This window comes from Pan paniscus, chromosome 8, assembly GCF_029289425.2.
Source record: "Pan paniscus chromosome 8, NHGRI_mPanPan1-v2.0_pri, whole genome shotgun sequence".
NCBI lineage: Eukaryota > Metazoa > Chordata > Mammalia > Primates > Hominidae > Pan > Pan paniscus.
The window spans coordinates 133970158-133995528 of NC_073257.2; the positions used below are offsets into that span (position 1 = coordinate 133970158).

General features: G+C 49.2%; 1 protein-coding gene across 3 annotated transcripts in view; it reads left to right on the top strand.

Moving 5' to 3' along the window:
• The window catches only part of TACC2 (transforming acidic coiled-coil containing protein 2), a 201023-nt gene that overhangs the window by 58291 nt on the left and 117361 nt on the right, over window positions 1–25371 (top strand). For all 3 annotated transcript variants that reach the window (XM_063607540.1, XM_063607541.1, XM_063607539.1), the window contains one exon: window positions 23601–23726. In XM_063607540.1, the coding sequence (XP_063463610.1) occupies window positions 23601–23726 (126 nt within the window). Of the gene's footprint in view, window positions 1–23600; window positions 23727–25371 lie in introns of those variants that run through there.

Consider the following 25371-nt stretch of genomic DNA (forward strand, 5'->3'; position numbering starts at 1 on the left):
GGGATTATAGGCATGCGCCACCACGCCTGGCTAATTTTTTGTATTTTTAGTAGAGATGGGGTTTCACCACGTTGGCCAGGTTGGTCTCAAACTCCTGACCTCGTGATCCACCCACCTCGGCCTCCCAGAGTGCTGGGATTACAGGCATGAGCCATGGCGCCTGGCCTACATTTTCTTTATCCACTTGTTGATTGATGGGCATTTGAGCTGGTTTCATATTTTTTCAGTTGCAAATTGTGCTGCTGTAAACATGCATGTACAAGTATCTTTTTTCATGTAATGACTTCTTTTCCTCTGGGTAGATAGCCAGGAGTGGGATTGCTGGATCGAATGGTAGATCTTCTTTAAGGAGTCTCTACACTGTTTTGTATAGTGGTTGTACTGGTTTACATTAAAAGTGTTCCCTTTTCATCATATCCACACAAGCATCTATTCTTTTTTAATTTTTTGAGAGTACATTCTTGCAGGAATGAGGTGGTTTTGATTTGCATTTCCCTGATAAAATGCACATTTCTGAACCCCTTTCCTGACGTACTGAGTCAGAATGCCCGGGAGCCAGGCCCAGGAATTTGCATTTTAACATTAACCCGGTGAGTCTTATTGGCACTGAGTTTCAGCCCCACAGCCTGGGGTTCATGGTTGTCTCCTATTGATATTTTCATGTCATAGATGTCCCTTCAGCAATGCTAGTCCTGTTGAGCAGAGGCTGGGGGCCCAAGAAGAATGAAGACTTTGACTTCAGAAATTCCCTTTCCAGCTCTTGCCTTTAGAGATTCAGACAGAAATATTAACTGATGCAGTGATGCTACCTGGCATTTGCTTCAAAACAATCTGGGTAGCAGAGGGAAAGTGGGATTGTGGATAAAATGGAATTAGCCATAATTTGATCATGTTGGATCTGGGTGTTATACATAGGGTGCCTTATCTGGTTCTCTCCACTTAAGTTTTTTAAAGTCTGCATTCCAGGGGCTTGCTCTGTCGCTATGCCGCCTTTGACCCTGGGTAAGTCCATCTCCTTCTTTGGGTTTCAGCATAAGTTCTCTATGAAATTAGTGTGTTTTCACATTTTCTTTTTTTCCCCTTCCCTCCGAATGAACCTCTTCTCCAAACAAAATCTTATGTAGAACTTAAAGATATGACAAAAGTCAAACAGCTCTCTTTGCAGGTGCTATGGATGCCTTTAAGATAACTCCAGAAACCCTAGGACTCTGCAGAAGATAGTTTAGCAGCTACTGTACTAGAGCCTTGCTGTAAACACATATATAGACCACCCTGATGCAGAACCATAGCCTGGTACTCAGGCAAAAATAATCCTTGGGAAGTAAAGATTCAGCCATGGATGCAATTTCTAAGGCGCTTGTTGCTGCCTGCAAGTCAGTCTGCAGTAGATTCCAGGTATCCCAAGACCGCACAAGCCTGCATCTTTCCTCCTCTGTACCATTATTGCATTGTTACCCTGACTTGGAGCAGGAGGGGATGGCAGTGCACATTTACTGTAGCTCTAGGTTCACTATCCAGGCAAGATTTCTGGTCGTGGCTAGGATCAGAGATGTGTGGGTTGGCCGAGAGTTTCTGATATCGATGTATTTCTGTCGTGTGGCAGGATTTGAGGCTCAGTCCTGTATGATATTAGGAGCCCCTGACTTCATCTTCTAATGAGTTGGTCCTACATGGGACTATGGCTGTGTCCGAATGCTGGCTGCCCAAGACCACTGCACTGCCTGAGTTCATTCATTCCTCACAGAGGTGCCGAGGTCAGCCTTCCTCGACCAGAGTGGTTCTCCTGCAGTGAATGACCTTAGACTCTGGAGATGTGAATGAAATCCTAGCTATCTTCTTAAAATCCTTCAAAGAAGGGATTAAGTCACAGTAATAACCAGGTACCTACTGCATTAGTTTCCTGTGATTGCCATAATTTTGGCTTAAGACAACACAAATTTATTTTACTAGGAGCTGTGTAGGTGAAATGTCTAACATGGGTCTCACTGAGGTAAAATCAAGGTTTCGGTAGTGTTGTGTTCCTTTCTGGAAGCCCTCGAGGAAAAATCCACATTCGTGCTTTTTCCAGCTTCTAGAAGCCACTCACATTCCCTGGCTCGTGGTCCCTTCCTTCATCCTCAAAGTCAGCATCTTCTAATCTCTCGCTGACTCTGCTTCCATAGCCACATCTCTTTCTCTGACTCTCTTCTTCCTCCTCCTTCCAATTAAAGGACCTTCATGATGACATTGGGTCCACCTGGATACTCCAGGATAGCCTCCCTAGTTTAAAGTCAGGTGATTAGCAACTTTAATTCCATCTACAACCTTCATTCCCCTTTGTCATGTAACTTAACATATTCACAACTCCAGGGATGAAGATGTGGCCATCTGGCCGGGTCTTCCTTTTGCCAACCATACAGACCTACCAGTGGATTTCGAAACAGAGTGGCACCTTCTTCTGTCTTGAAGGATGTGCCTCTGTCAACTGGGAGGGGCTGTTTCACATGAACGGGATGGCACCTCAAGTTCATCTTAGCTCGTTGCCCAGTTGAGGTGCTGGAGCTTACATGGTGGTGAGCGGTGTATGTTTTTACCATAAATGGATATGACCCACAGTTAGGGCACAAGAACCTTTTGTTTTTGTTTGAGACGGAGTCTCGCTCTGTTGCCAGGCTGGAGTGCGGTGGTGCAATCTCGGCTCACTGCAACCTCCGACTCCCTGGTTTAAGCTATTCTCCTGCCTCAGCCTCCCGAGTAGCTGGGATTACAGGCACACACCATCATCCCCAGCTATTTTTTTTTGTATTTTTAGTAGAGACGGGGTTTCACCATGTTGGCCAGGATGGTCTCGATCTCCTGACCTCGTGATCCGTCCGCCTCGGCCTCCCAAAGTGCTGGGATTATAGGGCACAAGAACCTTGAAGACTGGGCATTTCCATTCTCTCTTCACCGACAGCAGATGGTATACATTTAAACTAGCCTATTTGGGTCTCAGTTATCATACTTGTAAAATGGACACATTAATACGATACAAGGAAACCCGTGATAAGCATGTGAACAAGGAATCTATTTAAATTTCCATCAAAAATGTGACTCTTAGAAGCACTGCGTTATTTAAAAAACAATATTTTCGCAGAAGGCAGTAACAGTCTATTTCTTTATTCTACAGAGAATCCTCATTGGGGGCTCATAAGATCTGTTTCTTTAAGAGGAGGAAAGGAAGTGCTGAGTAATTTCTGAGTCTCATGCCCTTTGGTCCCTGAGTATATAATCTATAGCAGTGCTTTCTGTGACACTAAAAATGGGAAGCCTGCTGTCTATATATAGTCACGGGCTCTTCATGATTGGGGCCTAGCTGCAGAAATTTCTAGAGAAAAGGTGATATGCCATGGTGTTGGTAGGTAAGCACCACCTCTGGGTGTGAGGTCCATGTCAGTGAAGGAGTTAGGCCCTTAAAGGAAAACAGACCTCACATGCCAATAGATACATAACTCCTAGAAATATGGCAGCTGGAATTGGTTTGGATTTAGCCTCTACCGACTTCAGTGTGCAACAGCCAAATAGAACGCACGTCAAGTTTTGCAAACTGTCCAGCACAGCCCGCGCTGTTTCTGTGGTTAAGCGCCATTAATACCACACAGGTGAAGAAAAAAGGGCCGGAATTTGGCTCCAGGAACAAGCGAGGCACCATTTCACCCCCAGCTTCTTTCTGAGGCTCCTGGGTAGCCTCAGGCGGGCAATGGCCCCGCAGAGGAAGCGCGGGCCGCCTGGCCGGTACTTGACCTTCCCAGTCCGTTCTCACGCCACAGCCTTCCCGGCGTTGCCATGCGTAGTGGGAAGGCCGTGGACAAACTAAGAACAGTAACAAGTTGTCATGACTCAGAGACTCCTGGAAGTCTGCAGCGCCTCCAGGAGCAGCGGCCGGGCTGTGCGTCCGTCGGTCCGTGCGTCTCTCGCCTGCCGCTCTGCGGCCGCGGGCCCCTCGGTGCGTCTGGGCGCGCCCGGCCCCGCGCATTCCTGGCCGGGGAGGAGAGCGCGGCGGGCGCCCTGCGCGAGCAGCTGGCCGAGCGCTGGCCCGGGTCGGAGCGCCCAGGGCTGGGGGAGGAGCCTGGCCCGGCAGCCGCCGCTCGCCCAGTCATTGGCCTTTTGTGCTGCAACTTTTCCCGAGCCTTTCGGAGAGCCACGCCGGCCCTGCGCCGTTGTCCCGGGAAACTTTGCGTCCCAGGGCCGCACCGGACCGTGGTGACCCCACGCGCCGCGCCGCCACCGGGCTCGGAAAACCCAGCGCCCCCGGGCTCTTTGGCAGTTGCGACTCCGAACGAAGGCGGCTCCGTGCGGGCCATCCCCTATCTCCCCGGGCGGGTAAGTGCCGGGGCCACGGGCGGGCGGCCGGGGTCAGAAGATGGGCGCCCGAAGGACCTTGGCCCCCAGACAAAGGCGTACTGGAAGTGGCCAAAGCTCATTTCGGCTTTCCCCGGCAGGGACTGGCCGAGGGTGGAAAAGTGGCTAACTGCACATTCGGTCCCCTGCTGGCAGAGGAGTGTGGCTGCGGGGAAACCGCGGGCCCCAGAGTGTCTGCCCAGGAGCCTGGTTCCCTTGAGTGGGAGCGCGGGGGTCAAAGCCCGTGGTTCGGGGCGCGCGCCAGTGGCTGGGATTCCCGCTCGCGGTTGGGGTCCCCGCGCGTGGTTGTGGTTGGCGCCCGTGACCAGGCTCCCTGCCAGGGTTGGGGTCCCGCCCTTGGGGGCCTCCGCGCCTTCCCACCGGGCTCTTTCCCAGCTCGTGTGGTCCCACTGGGTCGCGTGGGGGCATCCCCGGCGGGCCACGACGGCGCGTGGACTAGCCATAAAACTCTGCGCTGGATTTCCTCCGAGTTTGGGACTTTTAAATTCTCGAATAGTTACGTCAGCAGGGCCGAGCGCACTTCGGGGATCCGGCGCAGCACGTGACCCGCCCGAGCGTCCCCTCCGCGTCCTTGGCTCCCGCCGCAGAGTGCGCCTCTGCCTCGGGGTGTCCTCGAAATCCAGTGTCGGGGCGCTGGGATTTGCTGCCCAGGCTCCGAGCGCCGAATACACCACGCTGTGGCCAGGTGTCCTCTTCAATCCTGGTCTTTTCTTAAAATGGCTTCATCATCATCACTGTTACTGTTGTTGCTATCTTCAGGCTCTGTCAAATGCTAGGACAGGAGAATGTGATAGCGGGTTGAAATACAGCTGAAATAGACATTGTGGAGGGGAAATGGAAGCGGGGCCTAAGGAGGGGCGGCTGGAGAGGATGGGGGGCCCTCGTGTCACAGGACGTGGGACATTGAGGATCCTAGGGCAGTTTCCTGTGCTGTGCCAGAGGAAGGTACGGCTCTGTTACCAGAGAGAACTCTCCCCATTCTTATTTCTCTGATTCCTTATTGAGGCCACATTTTAAAAGCCGTTTCCATGATATCTGGCAATGAATTTTTTTCCGGGACTGTGACGTGAGGCAGTGTTTCGTCTGTGAGATGCACGTGCAGATTAACAGTTGAATCTTAAGCAGTGTTTTTAGGGTTGACAGTTGATGGAACTTAGAGGAAGGGTTTTGTTGAAAATTGCACAGTGAGTTCCCTCCCGGAGCAGCTGGCTTTCCCTTCTCAGGCCAGGCGGGAGGGCCTCCTGAGAATGGGACCAGTTGAGCCAGGCGGGTGAGTGGATTCCCACGGGGCTCTTTCTCACAGGCTCTGCCTGGGACTCATTCTCCGGGAAGGAAATCGGAGCAGCAAATAGGCCAGCAGCCACCCTCCTTGTGCAAATGCCACAGCAACTCAGCTACCCAGAGTCACTAGTCTCTCATCAAAAGTTACATCCCAAGCCTCAGAAGTGTGATCATGGAATATGACCCGCTTGTATTATAGTTATTCATATACCGGTGTTATGGAACTGCCTTAGGGAAATCTTCAGGTCAAATGCTGCCGCCTCTGTGGAACCTAGACAGAATTAGCCCCTTGTCTCTCCGTTCCAGCCGTCCTCTTTTCTCTCTTAAAAAAATAATGTTCAAGAAACGTGCTTGAACATTTAAAATATTTTAGCAAGAAGGAAAGTTAAAGATCAAGGTTTCGTTTTACAGATACGAAAATAGAGACTCAAAGAAGTCCAGGGTCTTGGCCAGGGCCACACATCAAGGTAGGACTCCAACCCCAGACCCCAGACACTTGGCCTGGTGTTCTCTGCGCCAAGTCCTGTGGCCTCGTTGGTTTTATTCGGCTTTGTATCCTGGTTATTTGTGTTTGATGCTTCTATGGAGACAGACACTGCTTGAGGAAGGATATGTCTGGTTCACAATGCCACGCCACAAGAGTAACACAGAGCCTGGGAGGTAGATGGTGGTTGAATTGAATGACAGCCCCCACCTTCAAGGAGGTAGGTAGGTGAGTGTGTGTGTGTGTGTGTGTGTGTGTGTGTGAGTGATACCTGAGCATGCACATATGGGGCAGGCTTTGTGGTGAAGGATAATGCCCCAGGAGGGGATGTCTGGAAATGTGGGAGGATATTTTTGGTTGTTCCAGTGACTAGGGAGGGAACTGCTATTAGGAGGATATTTTTGGTTGTCCCAGTGACTGGGGAGGATGCTATTGGCGTCTAGTGGGGGAGGGCTAGGGTCACTCTCATGTGAGAGTCCTGCACGGCAGAGAATTGCCTCACCCCAATGCCAATAGCATCTCAATAGAGGATGCTGCCAGGCTTTGAGGAATCATGAGAGACAGTTCTAATTGGGAGGATGAAAGAAAGGGTCTCTGGGCTTGCCCAGCTCTGGGCTGTAAGCGTAGATGAGACTGGAAGAGAATGAGGGCTTGATGGAGAGCACCTGTGTGTGTGTATGTGCATATGTGTACATGCATGTGTGGGTGTATTTTTTTTTTTCAGGACTTGGTTCCATAGCCAAAAGCAAAGCGTTCTTGGATTTACTGTAGCTGGGGTTTAGCAGGCCCTTGCAACTTTTGCACAGATGATCAGGAGGTGGTTTAGGAAGCTGGCAATAAAATCAGTAACTAGTGCTGGCTAGAGGGGCATAGAGATGGCTGCAGGGCTGGGTGCCCTCGTTTATCCCCTTGTGACCAAGGTCTGTGAAATCCATTTTGGTGGCTAGCTGTGTTTTTTTTTCTGCCTCTCCCCTATTGAGGTCGCAGTCCTTGGTTCATAACCCCAGTAATCATTTTCACATCAACTCCCTGCGATGACAGAACATCTTGAGGATTATGAAATCATTCAGGAGAAACGAGAGGCCTGAGAAGGAAGACCCAGGGAAACCAAAGTTTGCAGAGCCATGCATCTGAAAAACAGAGGAGCAAGTGAAATTCTCCAGGGAATGTAGAGCAGCCGACCCTTTGTAATGGAGGTGTCATTTCAGATGTGTTGAGTGTCAGCTCTGTCCCCATCCCTCTGTCCGCTATCCACAGTGTTATAGAGTTTCAGTCTGTCACTTTGCAAGTGTATTCATGGCTGCTAATTGAGATAAAGCAAAGTCCCCAAGACTTATTTTCCTTAGGTTGGGGAAGGGCAGTATTGAGAAAGCCCAGAATTTATAGACAAAGATCCTATATTAGAGTTCTTGCCCTACCCCTTACCAGCTGTGTGACCTTGAGCAAGTCGTGATGTTGTGAACTGTCTGAGTCACCTTCCTTCTCGTGGATGGTGGGGCCGGTTATCCCTGCCCACCTGGCTCTCGAAGCTGGGGAGGCCAGTGAAGTCATGCACATGAATATACTTGATAAACAAACTGTAAAGGGCTGTGCAAATGGAAAGTCAGTGGTGTTCATATTTTTCATCTGGTTATGATTAAAAGTACTGATTTAGGGGAGCTCGATTTCCTAACACCTGCTGTAGCCTGTGTGCATTAGTGTTGTTTTTAAATGCGAACCTGGAGACATACTATGAAATGCAGTTCTTCCTTATTTAGAAGCTGTGTATTGACTCTGCCCTCCATGAGCTGGTTGTCTCGGCTTCCTTTTTGTTCATCCTACCTTGCTTTGCCACTCTCCTTTCTTTCTTTTTTTTTTGAGACAGTCTTGCTGCATGAGTGAGTGAGTGCAAAGCCCTTCACACAACACCTGGCAAACAGAAGTGCTCACAATGTGAGTGGCCCTTATGACTGCTATTATCATTAATACTTTTATTGTAATGATTTAAATTTGTTACAGTATTTCATATATATTCAAATTTTGCCACCAGCAGCAAAATCAGCATGCTCACAACATTAAATCAAGTCCCTCAAATCTCAGGGCCGCAGTTTCTCCTCTGCTCCTGGGAGAGGTCAACCTCTCTGGTCTTAGAAATCTTTTTTTTTTTTTTTCTTTGAGACAGAGTCTCGCTCTGTCACCAGGCTGGAGTGCAGTGGCGTGATCTCGGCCCACTGCAACCTCTGCCTCCTGGGTTCAAGTGATTCTCCTGCCTCAGCTCCACAGCAGCTGGGACTACAGGTGTGCACCACCATGCCCGGCTAATTTTTTGTATTTTTAGTAGAGACGGGGATTTGCCATGTTTCCCAGGCTGGTCTCGAACTCCTGCTGTCAAGTTATCTGCCCAGCTCGGCCTCCCAAAATGCTGGGATTACAGGTGTGAGCCACCGCACCCAGCTGCCACCCTCCCTTTTAATTGTTCATTTATATTTTGCCTAGAAAATAAGTACAAACACACGAATATGGGGCTCTTGTTAGGTCTGCTGACCTGGGGAGAAATAAATGGAAAGAGAAAGCAGCTGCCCCATTGGCTCATCTCAGGTTATTTACAGTCCCGCTAATTCTTGTCATTCTGTGGTTGTGTCCACGCTTGGTCCTCTGAGGTCCAGGAGCTATTCTAGTGTCTGCATCATTTAGAATAGAAGGCTCCTGGCTAGCATCCTTGCACTGAAGCTCCTTGAGGGCATGGGGGGTTGGTTTTATATCATGACTGTTCCCCCAGTGGGGCACATTCTAAATTGACAAGAGACAGTAAGCAGCTAGACCATATGGCCATCAATAGGATCTTTTTTCTTCCTCCTTTTATACCCAGGACACCCCTCCCTCCATCCCTTGGGCTTGCTGTGGCTCCTACTTTCTGGCTTCCTGCTTCACACAGAACAGGAAAAGATTGAACATTACCTTTGTTTTTCTCTTTTTCTTTTTCTTTTTTTTTTTGAGATGGAGTCTTATTCTGTTGTCCGGGCTGGAGTGCAGTGGTGCCATCTCAGCTCACGGCAACCCCTGCTTCCCCGGGTTCAAACTGTTCTCCTGCTTCAGCCTCCCAAGTAGCTGGGATTACAGGCATGTGCCACCACGCCCGGCTAATTTTTGTATTTTTAGTAGAGTTGGAGTTTCACCATGTTGGCTGGGCTGGTCTTGAACTCCTGACCTCAGGCGATCCGGCCGCCTCGGCCTCCCAAAGTGCTGGGATTACAGGTGTGAGCCACTGTGCCCAGCCTGGACGTTACCTTTCATACCTTGACTGAAACAGGTTCATCCCAGCAACTTAGCTGGCCCAGGACTCTGCATTCTGGAACTCCCAGGTTGTCTTGTGGTCAGCCGTGTGCCAAGGTCTCTCTCTGACGGCTAACAACCCCTGCGTCATTGCTCTCTGCATCCTCAGTACCTTGTATTGTGTTTGGTAGAACAGATTTTCGGCAGTTCTTGTTGAATCAGTTAATGAATCGTCTCCTCTCTTGAACTATAGGCTCTAAGGCTTTGCTTTTTGTTCAGGGTCTAGACCTGGTTGCATTGCAGGGAGAGGAAATAGAGGTAATTTTGCTGCTTGTGTGGTTTTGGAATCAGGGAAAATCTGTGACTCTGCTAAGATCCTGAGGACTGAGTGACGTTTTTTTAAACACCAACTAAAATTTTGCCTCATCTATATAAGAATACTGGCGGCATTTGTTGAGACTTCAGTTTGTTGTTTGTGGGCTGAGTGGCCTGTTCTCAGCCTGAAAAAGTTAGAGAGGAAGTTGATTGTGGCCTGAATTAAGTGTTAGCTAGACAGATCTGGTGGCAGGGGCTATTAATATCATTCTGTTAGTGCTATTTTCCATGAACCCATACTGTGTATTGAGGACCTGTAGTGAGATGATGCTGTGCTTTACATGTTTTTTAAATTGTGATTAAACAAACCACATAAGATGTACCATCAAAACCAGTTTTAAGTGTACAGTTTGGTGGTAAGTGTATTCATATTATTGTGAAACATCTCCAGAACTTACTCATCTTGCCAGGCTGAACCACTGTATCCATTAAACAACAATTTCCCTTCTTCCCTTCTCTCCCCAGACCCTGGTAACACCATTAGACTTTCTATTTCTACATATATTTTTTGCTCTTATTTCTTTTAACAGTCTTTCAAGTAATGCATTTATCTCCATTTTACAGGTTCAGAAACTGAAGCTCAAAGAGGTTAATGAACTTGCCTAGGGCTTATAAATGGCGAGTAAGTGGCAGAGCTGGATTCAGGCTCAGATCTATGTCCAGAGTCTGTGCTCTTTGTACTATACTTGCTGCCCCTGCCCACCTATGCCCCTGGACCCTCCATGTGATTTCTGTGCCCAGTGTTCTGGTGAGTCAGCGCACCTGTGGATTTGGCGCACTGGCTTTGGGCATCCTCAGCTGAGATCTTGATCCCAGAGGGGCTGGTCCGTTCAGCTGGCTTTGTGCTGTTTTGATCAGGACAGCTACACTTTCACTCACCTGACTGTATAGCTTCTCCCAGCATCTGGCTGAGTTTATTTGTCATCTTTTGAGAAGAACATCAGGCTGGGTATCGTGGCTCACTCCTGTAATCCCAGCATGTTGGGAGGCCAAGACGGGTGGATCACCAAAGGTCAGGAGTTCAAGACTAGCCTGGCCAACATGGCAAAACCCTGTTCCTACTGAAAATATAAATATTAGCTGGACTGGGTGTGGTGGTAGGCACCCATCATCTCAGCTACTCGGGAGGCTGACGCAAGAGAATTGCTTAAACCCGGGAGGTAGAGGTTGCAGTGAGTCAAGATCGCGCTGCTGTACTCTGGCCTGGGCAACAGAGTGAGACTCCTTCTCAAAAGAAAAAAAAAAAAAGAAAAAGAAAAAAAGGAAGAACATTGGCTGCCGGCTCCCTGCCTTGTCCTCCCGGAGTAATTTCCTCTCCTTTGAGCTTGCCGTAAAATTCAGTCCTTGGGCTCATTAATCCCAAAGGATGCGGAAACAACAGTAGTACAATTTTAAGAGGTGATTAAATTGTGTATGAGGAGAAGGTTCCCCCTCCGTCCTGCAACTCGCCCGTCCTCACAGTAAGGTCTCCTGGGGAGCTGGAGCTGTGAGTCAGCAGGTCACCCCCTGCCTCCCGTCCTTAACTCCCAACCAGAAGCTGCCCTGCTCCCCCGCCTGGCCTAGGGGTTGGGCCAACGTGGGCACTGCTCACAGCCTCCTCCAAGCTGACCTTTCTCAGCCAGGAGACCCTGGGTTTCAGATCAGAAAATTGTTTGGGCTGGAGGGGACCCTAGAGAGAATAGTCGAAACCCTCATTAGGTGGAAGAGGCACCCGCAACCCTGGGAGGGGAAGGGTCTTATGCCCCCACCCCCTGGTGGTTAGAGCCACCGCGGGTGCCCTGGCTGGTTGCGCACACCCTCTTCCTAGGGAGGCAGCACCCACTAGGCTCTCAGCATGCCACTCCCTCTTCGTCGCACATCATGAGTCGATGCTGCTCTGAGGCTGTAGGGTCCTTCGTTGAGAGAGTCAGAGCAGCTGGGATGGAGCTCAGCCTCGTGCGGCCTTGGGGAGAGGGACTTTCTGCTGTCACATCGCTCACAGTGATGAAGGGCCTGCATAGAGCCTGGCGCATGCTAGGTGCTCATAAACATTGATTCCCTTCACTTGTTGCCACCTGTATTCATTCTTTCTTTCTTTTTCTTTTGAGACAGAGTCCTGCTCTGTCGTCCAGGCTGGAGTGCGCACGATCTCAGCTCAGCTCACTGCAACCTCCGCCTCCCGGGTTCAGTGATTCTCCTGTCTCAGCCTCCCGAGTAGCTGGGATTATAGATGCGTGCCACCACGCCCAGCTAATTTTTGCATTTTTTGGTACAGAGGGGGTACCAAAATCCTGACCTCAGGTGATTTGCCCTCCTTGGGCTCCCAAAGTGCTGGGATTACAGGCGTGAACCACCACACCTGGCTCTGCATTCATTCTTAATCCACACCCCAGTTGATATTCACATAGAGCCTGGGGTGCCTGAAGGAGCAGCCTGTGCACCTGAGACTCACACCTGGATGTGCGGGAGAGGCGGGAGGGAGGGTCATGTGTACTTTGAAACAGTACGTTCTGTATTTCGTGTGTGGGAAACATCCTGTAGTGTTTGTCTTAATGACGCCAGCATTTGTGGAGCACTTTGCGTGTGCTGGGCACCTTGCTACAGAAACGTTCGCATGACTGGTAACAAGGCATCCTCTCCACTCCCTCTCCAGGAAGGACTGTCATTGCCATCTTTGACAGATGAGGATACTGAGGCTCCGAGAGGATCTTTTTCAAGGTTGTACAGCTCTTTATTGCTGGAGTGGGGTCAGGCTTGGGCAGTCTGGCCCCGGGCTCTGGCCTCCTATCACCTGCCCTATCCTACCTCTCAAGGGGGAGGAGGAATGGCATTTTATTTCTTCATCCGTGAAGGCTCCCAGGCATCACAGGAGTATCTAAAAAATGTTTGGGACTTTAAAAAATTTGGCTTCAAAATGTGACAAGCGCTGCTTATAATTGAAACGGGCAAATGTGCACTTTGACGTGGCTGCAAAGCATCACATTGTATCAGCCTCATTGGCTTCTGGGCCTGGGCCTCTTCCTTGGTTCATTCATTCCAGTAAATGCATTGCTGGCTGTGGGCTAAGAATTCAGCAGGGAAGGTAGAGGTCCCTGCCCTGTTGTTGGTGGTCACGATTCCCCTGCTGGCTCTGCCATCTCTTCCTGCCCTGCCAGAGGCCTCTGCTGCCTCCCATGCCTCCCCTGGGGCTGTGCCGCTGAACTCTGGACAGGAGCTATGGCGTGCCCACTAGAGGAAAGACCCGGGAGGGAGGGGGACAGCAGCGTGGGTTTCCAGGCGAGGACAGGGCCAGGGTTCTCGCCATGGGTCTCTTTGCCAAGTCGCTTAATTCCTTGAGTCTCGATCTCCTCTCCTCTTCTATAAAATAACTTGTTAGCCAGGCGCGGTAGCTCACACCTGTAATCCCAGCACTCTGGGAGGCCGAGGCGGGTGGATCACGAGGTCAGGAGATCGAGACCATCCTGGCTAACACGGTGAAACTCCGTCTCTACTAAAAATACAAAAAATTAGCCGGGCGTGGTGGTGGGCACCTATAGTCCCAGCTACTCGGTAGGCAGAGGCAGGAGAATGGCGTGAACCCGGGAGGCGGAGCTTGCACTGAGCCGAGATCGTGCCACTGTACTCCAGCCTGGGCGACAAGAGTGAAACTCCGTCTCAAAAAATAAATAAATAAATAAATAAATAAATAACTTGTCTGCCTTCTTCATAGCAGTGATGAGGAATCATAAAAGTGGCATTTAACAAAGCTCTAAGATACCGTACACATATAAGTAACTAAGTATTTTTTAAAAAATAATTCCTTTTTTTTTATAGCTGAAGGCTAAATCTTTAAATTGCTAGGCTTTCTCATCCGAGAGTGGAAAATCTCTGTTCTCCCTGCGTGGGCTCCAGGGTCCGTTTGATAAGCTGCTTTCCCCGGGGTCCTGTGGGAGACAGCTTCTTGTTCCTTAGCTTGAGTCAGGCCCAGAGCATGCTGTGGGATTTCCTGGCTCCTGCGCTCTTGGACGCGGGTCCCAGTCCTGACTCTGTTCTTCGCCCTCTTAAGGGGAGGGGCTGCATGAGTGAGTGCGTGCAGAGCCCTTCGCACAACACCTGGCAAACAGAAAGAAGGCTTACAATGTGAGCTGCCCTTATGACTGCTGCTATCATTAATTCTTTTATTGTAATTATTTAAATGTGCTATAATATTTCATATATATTCAAATTTTATCACCAAAAATAAAATCAGCATGCTTGCGACATAGATGAAGTCCCTCAAATCTCAGGGCCATAGTTTCTCCTCTGCTGCTGAGAGAGGTTGGCCTCTCTGGTTTTGGAAATCGTTTTTTTGAGAGAGTTTCACTCACCCAGGCTGGAGTGCAGTGGCACAATCTCAGCTCACTGCAACCCCTACTTCCCAGGTTCAAGTGATTCTCATGCCTCAGCTTCCAGAGTAGCTGGGACCACAGGTGCACGCCAACACACCCGGCTAATTTTTTTGTATTTTTAGTACAGACAGGGTTTTGCGATATTGGCCAGGCTGGTCTCGAACTCCTGGGCTCAAGTGATTCACCCACCTTGGCCTCCCAAAGTGCTGGGATTACAGCTGTGAGCCACCGCGCCTGGCCTGGTCTTAGAAATCTTGTTACTCACCTGGCCCCACTCCGTGCCTGGCCTGCAGGGATGCCACAGGCCACACTTGTCCACCCATTTTCCAGATCCAGAAGAGATGAGTTGTTTTTCATCATCACTAAAAAGCACAACGTGCTTACCCCGAGGGACCTGGGGAACTCACCTTTCAAAGCGCAGCTAAGGTCTGTGGGCCCCTCACCCAGAGGAATGCCAAGGGTGGCTCTGAAAAGGATGCCCTGTGTGTTCCGCATGTCGTGGTGCCTGTGCTGTGGCTTCTAACTGGCCAGTTCGGTCATGCCCAGCCTAGAACTGGCCATGAAAATGCAGATCTTGGAAGATTCCATTTTGCTGACTTATGACAGCCTTTGCTTCTCTTTTCAAAACTGATGTGAGCCCCTGGGGCTCAGCTTTCACTCTGTTGGTGAGAACTATGCCGGTGTTCTGAAGTGGGGTGCACAGTTTCCAGGGAGTCTGTTCTTGAGTTGGGTTGCTGTAGAGTCTTTTTTTTTTTTGAGGCGGAGTTTCACTCTTCTTGCCCAGGCTGGAGTGCAGTGGCACGATCTCGGCTCGCTGCAACCTCCGCCTCCCAGGGTTAAGCAATTCTCTTGCCTCAGCCTCCAGAGTAGCTGGGATTACAGGCACGCGCCACCATGCCTGGCTAATTTTTGTATTTTTAGTAGAGATGGGGTTTCACCATGTTGGCCAGGCTGGTCTCGAACTCCTGGCCTCGTGATCCGCCCGCCACGGCCTCCCAAAGTGCTGCGATTATAGTCATGAGCCACTGCACCTGGCCTCTTTAATCTTTATTAAACATAAATCAGTAATAATACCGGAGGTCTAAGGTTTTATGTGCAAGGCATGCAGTTAATAACATAGCCTTCCAACCATTAGATGTTCAAAACCCAAATCATCTTTGTTCTTCACGTCCCTTCCCTCCGCACCTAGTGTCAGGTAGATGTCATGAAGCCTCTGGAACGACTAACTCCACCTCCTCTGCAGTGGTCCCAGTGTGTCCTGCATCACCTGGCACCTGAACTGTTCCAAAGCTCTCACTTGGGCTCCACTGCCTGCATTTCTTGCCCCCTCCAGTTAATCTCCACTGTGGCACAGGCATTATCTTCTGAATATTCTGTCACTGGCCTGTGTTTAAATCTCTCATGTTCCCCATCGCCCCAGGACAACAGGCTCATGGCCTGAGCGTCTGAGGTTCCGGGGCCCCTGTCACACTGGCCCCAGCCCCAGGTGTCCAGCTAGATGTCCCCCCAGCTGCCTGATGCTGCCGAAGTGGCTGGCACATCACGCCGTGTCCTCCAGACCCAAACGGAGCTCCATGCGTGCTGGGGAGTGGCTGTTTGCCTGCACGCCTTTGCCCAAGAAGTTCTTATTTGTTTGTCCTGAGTACAATTCCTGATTTACAGAAAAGTTGTAAGAATACTAGAAAAAACTTCCGTGTTCCCTTTCCCAGATTCCACAGTCATTGACATCTTATCACATGTGCTGTGACGTTCATCCTCTCTCTATATGAGTAATATAAATGTATATGTACATATATATCCATCATTGCTACTTTTTCTGAATCATTTGAGAGCAAGTTTCAGACATGAAGTTGCCACCCTCCAGCAAAACAAAAACAACCCCCACCCCCTCCCAGCCCCCCAGTGTGCCTTTCTTGCAAACACTCTCCAGCACGATGCCAGCGCAGCCCTGCAGCTGGGAAATCGCCATCCAGTCTTCAGAACCTGCTCAAATTCACCAGCAGTGTACCTTTTTCCATCTGATCCAGAATCCAGTCAAAAAGCATGTGCCATGCTCTATGTCATGCCCCCAGACTCTCCTTCCATCTGGAGTAATTCCTCAGTCTCTCCCTGTCTTTTATGACTTTTTGAGTTTTTTTGAGACAGGGTCTCACTTTTGTTGCTCAGGCTGGAGTGCAGTGGCTCAGTCACAGCTCACTGCAGCCTTGAACTCCTGGGCTCAGGTGATCCTCCCACCTCAGCCTCCTAAGTAGCTGAGACTTCAGGTGTATGCCACCATGCCCAGATAATTTCTTGTAATTTTTTTAGTAGAGATTGGGTTTTGCTATGTTGCTCAGGCTGGTCTCGAACTCCTGGACCCAAGGGATCCTCCTGCTTCAGCCTCCCAAATGCTGGGATTACAGGCATGAGCCACCATGCCCGGCCCATGACCTTTATGAGTACAGCTCCTTCACGCTAGAAGTCCCTCAATCTGTGTCACCTAGTTTCTTCATGGCTAGACCCTGGGTGTCTGCTTTGGGCAGGGATTCCACAGAAGTGAAGCTCTGCCACCCCAGGGCACAGAGCATGGAACGTTTTGCCACAGAGGATGGCCAGATTGGTGCCTACCAGGTTTATTGGCTGTAAAGTCATCATTTTCACCTTTGTAATCAGTCAGCATTTGGTGGGAAGATACTCAAAGGCTACACAATATCCTTCCTTTTTTTTTTTTTGAGAGGGAGTCTGGCTCTGCTGTCCAGGCTGGAGTGCAGTGGTGCAATCTCAGTTCACTGCAACTTCTGCCTCCCAGGTTCAAGCGATTCTCCTGCCTCAGCCTCCCGAGTAGCTGGGACTACAGGTGTGCGCCACCGCACCCAACTAATTTTTTGTATTTTTAGTAGAGACGGGGTTTCACCATGTTGGCCAGGATGATCTCGATCTCCTGACCTCGTGATCCACCCGCCTCAGCCTCCCAAAGTCCTGGGATTACAGGCGTGAGCCACCATGCCTGGCCTAGCCTTTCCTTCTTCACACTCCCCCCGCCTGCCTTGGCATCCTTTGATGGCTCTTCCTTGAATTGAGTGCCACCATTAAGGTTTCTTCCATGGCAGTTTTCTGTCCTACGGGACTAACTAGCTGGCGTTGTATTGTAAGGGGGGGCTTTCCCTTCTTCCCCATTTGTTCATGACTTTATTTAGATCTAAATGGACTCATAGATTATTACTTCTATTCCATGTGTTATAATCCAGAACTGTGTGTGTGTGTGTGTATGTGTGTGTTTGATGTTCAAATAGTCCCAGATTTGTCAGTGGCAGCCCCTTTTAGGTGGTTCTTATGTCCTTTGACACGACTCCCCCAAGGAGAAAGCTGGGAAGTAGGTACATGTATGTACACATGCATGTGTGTACACAGCCCTCCACAACTAGTTCTGGATTTGTCTGATTCCTCTGATTGCAGCCCTGCCCTGAGGGATCTTTGGAGTCCAACCACCTTCTGTATATGCAAGCTCCTCTCTGATTGTGAGAACCTGGCTCCTATTATCCTTGATACTGGATACTATTCTTTGTAATAAATAACAAGGGGAAGGGAACAGAAGGCTTTCTGACAGAACCATCCTGGAGAGAGGGAGGGAGAAGCTTTTTTTTTTTCATCTGGAAAGCCCTTTGCACACATCGGCCTATTGAAGCACTTTGCTTGATTCAGCTATTCTCCTCTCAGGACCTGCCTGGATCATCCCAGCCTGTAGAATCCTGGGTTTCTGTGGCAGTTTGTTCTTCTGGTATCACCTGCTATGCTCTGAATGTTTGTATCCCTCTCAGCCCCGAAATTCCTGTGTTGAAATCCTAACCCCTAAGGTGATGGTATGAGGAGGTGGGGCCTTCGGGAGGTGGTTAGGCCATAAGGGCGGAGCCTTTGTGAATGGGATTAGTGCCCTTATAAAAAGAGGCCCCACAGCACTGCCTTGCCTCTTCTGCCACGTGAAGATGCAGTGAGAAGGAGCTGTCTGTGAACTAGGAAGAGAACTCATGAGACACTGAACCTGCTGGTGCCTTGATCTTGGACTTCCCAGCCTCCAGAACTGTGAGCAATACATCTCTGTTGTTCATAAGCCACCCCATCTATGAGATTCTGTTGTAGCAGCCTGAGCCAATGAAGACACCACCCTTCACAGTTCTCCTTGCTTTGGACTTTCAGCTCCTCGGGCTCGATGAGCCTGTCACCCCTGGAGTGTGTGATCCCCATGGAATCCATCCCGGTGCCCGCCTTGGGGCTCTTCCTGTGGCATGGATCCTATGTACAGAACTGAAGATGTGGGCTTTTAAGGCCGGAACCTGAGCGTCTTCCTCTTTGGACAGAGTCCATTCCACCAGTCTCTGAAAGGGGTGACTCATGGCCCTTTGCAGAAGCACTTGTTGATAGTACAGGCTTCCCTCCCTGACATTCCAGTGGCAAATCAACCCTTTGCTGGCCTGACTAAATTTATAGTGGGCTGGCCCCAGCAGCTGGTGGCAGCAGCTGGTGGTTGAAATCTGACAGATTTTTTTTTTCCTCTGAAAAATATTTCAGTCACTCTAGTCCCAGAACCACCACCAGCAGAACTTAGAAGCCATTTATAGCCTCTTACAGTTGTTCTGAGAAGAGCTGTTTTAGAAAAATCCCCCCATTTCCCCAGAAATTAGCTCTCTCCCATCCTTAGCCACCTGGAAAATATTCAGATCATTACAAAGTCAGAAAGGGCCCGGAGCTGACAGCACAAAGTCAATTTGACAGTTTATTTTTTTGTAGCAGTTTCATATGGTTGAGCCTAATATATATGCGTCTATACACATATGTGTTTATTTTTAAATTATAAGATAATGATTTGGTACGGAAGGTTTGTAGATCTTTATTCAGAGCCTGTTGACTCTTGATTTATGCACGTTCTGACACTCTCAGCCATGTTTCTTAGCCTGTAGCCTGTTAGAAGCAGAGAACTGCAAGGCAGAAGGTGGCAGGGGGAGGCAGGTGAGTGGGTAAGTAGAAGTGACAGCTGACGGCCTGAGAGCGAGGGACAAGGCTGAGTCAGAGTTCTCGGTGATCGAGTCGTCTGGCGCTTTCACTTTTCCAGACAGAAAGGCTAAAGCTCAGAGAAGTCCCCTGGCTTAGATCCCATGGTGGGCCTGGACTGGAATCCAGTCCCCTCAACTTCACATACGGTGGTTACATTTGGTGCCACAGCACTAATGTCACTCACTTATGTCATAGTTGCCGAGGACGGCTGAGTGTCATTGAGCAAGTATTTAATTATGTTCAAGATCCTCTGTCTCAAAAAAGTCAGGGAAGTGTTTATGATTTGAAAAATAATTCCATTCCAAAGAGTTTAGGTGAAAATGCCATGACGTAGAATATGTGGGCAGATATCTTTTATTCCAGATCTTCTTTGCTGGGACCTCATTTTCCAGTGGTGCCTAATGGACGAAGCCTGGCCGCGTTCCCGCCCTGGAATGAGGCGGACAAGCCTAGGTCCTCCCAGTGGAAAATATGAGTACAGAAGTGGGGAAAAGACAGTGGCTTTCTGATTGTCTCCATCTCTGAAAGCTTTCACTGAGTTATACATGGAAGTTGTTCCCTGGCACTTAAAATAACTTCTTACATATGGTTTCTAATTTATTTTACTTATAAAAGTAGTATGTGTTCAGCATAGAACTAGAAAGTAGATATAAATTTCATTAAGAAAAAACACAAATGATTTCACCACCGAAAGAGAATTACCGTTAACACCTTGGCAATACTTGTCCAAATTGCTTCATTGTTCAGGCTATTATGCTTGCGCTGTCTCTCTCTCTGTCACGTGCTCGTGTGTGTATGTCTATACATGGACTGTATAGACACACATACCCATGTATATCATTGATACACATAAAATGTGGATCATGCTGCTAAGTTTTTTCAACCTATGTTCAATTAATAATGGACATGTTTACATCTAGATACATGAAGATCTATCTTATTTTAATTATTATTATTATTATTATTATTATTATTTGAGATGGAGTTTTGCTCTTGTCACCCAGGCTGGAGTGCAATGGCACGATCTCTGCTCACTGCAATCTCCAACTCCTGGGTTCAAGCGATTCTCCTGCCTCAGGTGCCCACTACCACACCTGGCTAATTTTTTGCATTTTTAGTAGAGACGGGGTTTCACCATGTTGGCCAGGCTGGTCTCGAACTCTTGACCTCAGGTGATCCACCTGCCTCGGCCTCCCAAGGTGCTGGGATTACGGGCATGAGCTACTGCGCCCAGCCTACCTTATTTTTTGAACAGCCGCAAACGAGCCCATCCTGTGGTTGTGCCTTAATTTGATGAACTGTCCTCTACTGTTGGGCATTCTGGTTCTTTCCAGATTTTTTGCTATCGTGATTCCAGTTGTGATCAGCATATTTGCCCATGCCCTTAATTATCTCCTTAAAATGAATTCTTGGAAGAACCATGGCTGTGTCAAAGGAAACGAAGTCTTTTATGGTTTTCAATGTGTGTTGCCAGAACTTTGGAGCTCTGTTTTTCCACTCAGATTTTATGATTTTGGAAAGTGCCCCTGTAGTTTGCCTGTAGTTTAGGATTACACATTGTGATTCACCAAGACACCCAGCCGGAGCTCCTGCCATCCTCCCTCTTCTGGGCTCACTGCTTCTTCCATTTCTCTTTGCAGTGATCTCTTTCTCTGATTCCTTGGATGTGGTCACAGGGCTTCAGGATCTTGTTCTGGGGGAACTGGAATGGTGGGTGGGAACATGGAGAATGGAGAATAAGCAGTAGTGTGCGTGCACACATGTGCTAGTCCAATCGTATTGAGAGGATAGTTTTGAGAAATTCACCCTGGACCTCCGCACTGTCAATGCCAAAGGCACTTTGTGGCTGAACATTGGGTTGAAGCCTCAGGCTGATTCTTCTGCCTAGGATCAATACGGAGTCTCCCTCTGTCACCCAGGCTGGAGTGCAGTGGCGCAATCTCAGCTCACTGCAATCTCTGCCTCCCAGGTTCAAGTGATTCTTGTGCCTCAGCCTCGTGTGGCTGGGATTACAGGCACACACTACCATGCACAGCTAATTTTTGTATTTTTAGTAGAGACAGGTTTTCACCATGTTGGCCAGGCTGGTCTTGAACTCCTGACCTCAAGTGATCTGCCCACCTTGGCCTCCCAAAGTGCTGAGATTACAGGTGTGAGCCACTGTGCCCAGCCAGACTCCCCCTTCTTCATCTATACTGTAGTTGCAGTGACTTTTTGCAGGTCCTCTAGAATACCAAGCTCCTTCCTGATTCAGGGTTTTTAAATACGTGGCTCCCTGAATGGGGGGTAGGGCTGAGGGTCAGGGTATACTCTTCCTTTCTTAAGCTTTAAAATTTTTTCTAGAGACAGGGTCACCCTATGTTTCCCAGGCGGGTCTTCAACTCCTGGCTTCAACTGATCCTCCAGCCTCAGCCTCCCCAAAGTGTTGGGATTATAGGCATAAGCCACCGTGCCCAGCCCCTCTTCCTTCCTCTTCCACCTGTGGGACAAAGCCAAGTGTGGAGATTAAGAGCATGACTCCTGGGGTCAGGCTTGGGTTTGTATCCTGGTTCTGCCACTTACCTGCTGTTCAACCTTCGACAAGCTGCGCAGCCTCTCTGTGCCTTAGTCTTTACATCTGTAAAGTGTGTTTAATAATAGTATCCCCCTCATAAAGGTTGTTGTGAGGATCAAATACAGTGCTATCTATACGCACTTAGAACAGTTCCTGGCACGTATACGTAGTAACCATTAGGAAACATTTGTTGTTACTGAGCTGGCCTCAGCATGCTCACCACACCACAGAGTTTTCCACAACCCCCATTGTGGGCCAAGAGTTCTCAGTTTGTGTTCTCATGACCATCTGCACCTTCCTTCTTAGCAGTTACTGCAGTTGTTACTAAATAAATAAACATTTTTTAAAAATGTCTGGGCTGGGCAACGTGGCCCACGCCTATAATCCCAGCATTTGGGGAGGCTGAAGTGGGAGGATTGCTTGAGCCTGGGAAGTTGAGGTTACAGTGAGCCGTCATGGAGCCACTGCATTTCAGTCTGGGCCACAGAGGGAGACGCTTTCTCAAAAAAAAAAAAAAAATCTGACTCTTGCCTGAAGCTGTCCCATGAGATGTCCCATGAAGGCAGGGACCGCTGCTCTCTTGTTCATAGCAGAGAATTGGTTTTCAATAAGGATCTGATCAAGGAATGGAAAGAATGGTCCTGCTACTTATGGCTACAGAGCGGAGTTCATCAGAAAGTCACTCAGGGACCTCCCCGATGAAATAGTAGGGTAACTGACTACAAGACGATGGGTGTCCAAGGACTGAGCCTCTCCTAGCTTCCCGAGCTACCCTGTGCTTGGAGGTTGCAGACTCTTTCAGTCCATAAAGGACCAGGGTTGTTTTTAAATTTCTAACTCATCATAGATCTAAACTTTCAAAAATATAATTAAATGAATTACTAGAAAAATGAAATAAAACTCAAGGCCGGGGTTTCTCAACCTTGGCACTGTTGATGTTCTGGGCCACATAGTCCTTTGTCTTGGGGACTGTCCTGTGTGTGGTGGGATGTTGAACCTGTCCTTTTATTATTAGATTTAACAGACATGAATGTAGTCTATCAAATTGCTACAAAGGGGCCAGGCGCGGTGGCTCACGCCTGTAATCCCGGCACTTTGGGAGGCCAAGGCGGGCAGATCACTTGAACCCAGGAGTTCGAGACCAGCCTGGCCAACATGATGAAACCCCAACTCTACTAGAAATGCAAAAATTAGCCAGGCGTGGTGGTGGGTGCCTATAATTCCAGCCACTTGGGTGGCTAAGGTACGAGTATTGCTTGAACCTGTGAGGCGGAGGTTACAATGAGCCGAGATCACGTCACTGTACTCCAGCCTGGGTGACAGAGTGAGACAGTAAAAAAAAAACCAAAAAAAAAAAAAAAATAGAAAAAAATGTCTACAAAGGTTTCTAAACACTTACTTGAGGTTTCTGTACTCATCTTGGCATAGACTGGTGACAGACCCTGCTTTGAGCAGCACCAAACTCATCCCTCATAGAAAGGGAAACTGAGGCCCTGCTCAGGATCCAGATAGAAATGTGCTGTTAAAACACATTGAAAACTTGTAGGAGGCCAGGCACGGCGGCTCACGCCTGTAATCCCCACACTTTGGGAGGCCGAGGCATGCAGATCACCTGAAGTCAGGGGTTTGTGACCTGCCTGGCCAACATGGTGAAACCCGATCTCTACTAAAAATACAAAAAAATTAGCTGGCTGTGGTGGCGGGGCGCCTGTAATCGCAGCTACTCAGGAGGCCAAGGGAGGAGAATTGCCTGTACCCGGGAGACAGAGGTTGCAGTGAGCGGAGATCGCGCCATTGCCCTCCAACCTGGACAAGAAAAGCGAAACTCCATCTCAAAACAAAAAACAAAAACTTGTAGGAATGTTTCTGAGTTTAGGTTCTTTCCCTTTTCTCTCCCCAGTTCACCTGTGGCAGATGATGTCATCCAGCCCGCTGCCCCTGCAGACCTGGAAAGCCCATCTTTAGCTGCCTCTTCCTACCACGGTGATGTTGTTGGCCAGGTCTCTACGGATCTGATAGCCCAGAGGTACGACGTGGGGGCCCTGGAGCTGGTGATGAGACCTCAGGGCCCAATCCTTGAGGCTGCCTTCCCCCGCTCCCCTCCCTTCCCCTCCCCTCCTCTCTTTTCTCCTGCAGTTTCACCCCCTCTGCACACACACACAGGGTGTGCACACCTGTCCTGAAAAGGTGTGTGCCAGAGTTGGGGCCTCTTCTTGTGACCTTAGGAATGATCTGAGATACCAGGAAGACCGTTTCCCCTGTCCCGGCCCCCAAGACATACAAGGGGCATTTTACAGACTTTTTTCCTCTGTGGCCTTCAGGGGTCCCTATTTGAAACAGAAACCCTCCAGTAGAGAGAACGTGCTACTTCCCCTTTTTCAGGGAACGGTTGAGTTAGCTGCCTTCTGCTCTCCTGGGACAGAGCTGGATTCACTGCTCATTTTCTTTCATTTTTTGATGGTGGTCAGAAAAGAGGAGGGTCAGCAGCACATGGCAGGGGAGCCAGGGGCCTGGGGTCCCCGCCCCTGCCCTTCTGCCGTGTCACGCCCCACCAGCCTCCCTTCTTTTTGCTCTTCACACCCCAGCAAGCCCACACTGATCACGGTTCTCCGTCTACACTGTGCTTGGCCTGGATTCAGGCTTCACTGCTCCCTCTGCCTGCAAACTTGGCATTTAACCCGGGCTTTCCCAGAATCAGCTCAGAGTCAGCTCAGATGCCCATATATGCATATATAGGCACACATGGACATGTATGCCTCCACATGTCTCTCCATACACACATGTACACGTGTATGTCTACATGTCTATACACACACATATGTCTGTGTGTGTGTCTATGAATACACACGTGCACACATTTTAATTTCTGTTTATATCAGTGAAGCATCTGCTTTTTGCCCAATATTGCACAGTGCTGGGGAAGCCATGGTGAATAGGCAGATGCTGTCCCTTCCCTCCTGGAACTCATGGCCCAGTGACCCTTCCTCCCAGAAGCCTTCTCCCCAAGCTGAGAGAAGCCTGCATCTGAATTCCTGCAGTCGCCCGTTGTGCCCCTATGTCACTGCCCTCCACAGATCCTTGTAAATGACCCGTATCTAATTCCATCTCCTTTACTAGACTGGGAACTCCTTGAGGGAGGAACTGGTCACCTGTAATCTCTGGAACCGCAGTACCCAAGATGGCATTGGGCAGGCCCTGGAGGAATGGTGGTGACTTGAACCAGATGAGGGGGGGACAGGGACCTGGGGGCTGGCCCGTGCTGACCCTCTTCCTTGGGGTGCAGGCAGGCGGCCGACAGCACCAAGACACCTCTTCAAAACTAGGAGGAGGTACCTGGTGGGGGAGAAAGCAGAGGACGGGATAGATAGGGCAGGAAGCTGCAGGCCGGAAGCAGATATTCCAGGGCAGCCATGCAATGATGTGGAATTTTAGATGTTCCTTTTATAGGCAGGAGTCAGCCATAGTACTTTTTTTTTTTCCTGAGACAGAGTCTCACTCTGTCACCAAGGCTGGAGTACAGTGGCACAATCTCTGCTCACTGCAACCTCCGCTTTCTGGGTTCAAGTGATTCTCCTGCCTCAGCCTCCCGAGAAGCTGGAATTACAGGCGTGCGCCACCATGCCCACCTAATTTTCTTGTATTTTTTTTTAGTAGAGATGGGATTTTGCCAT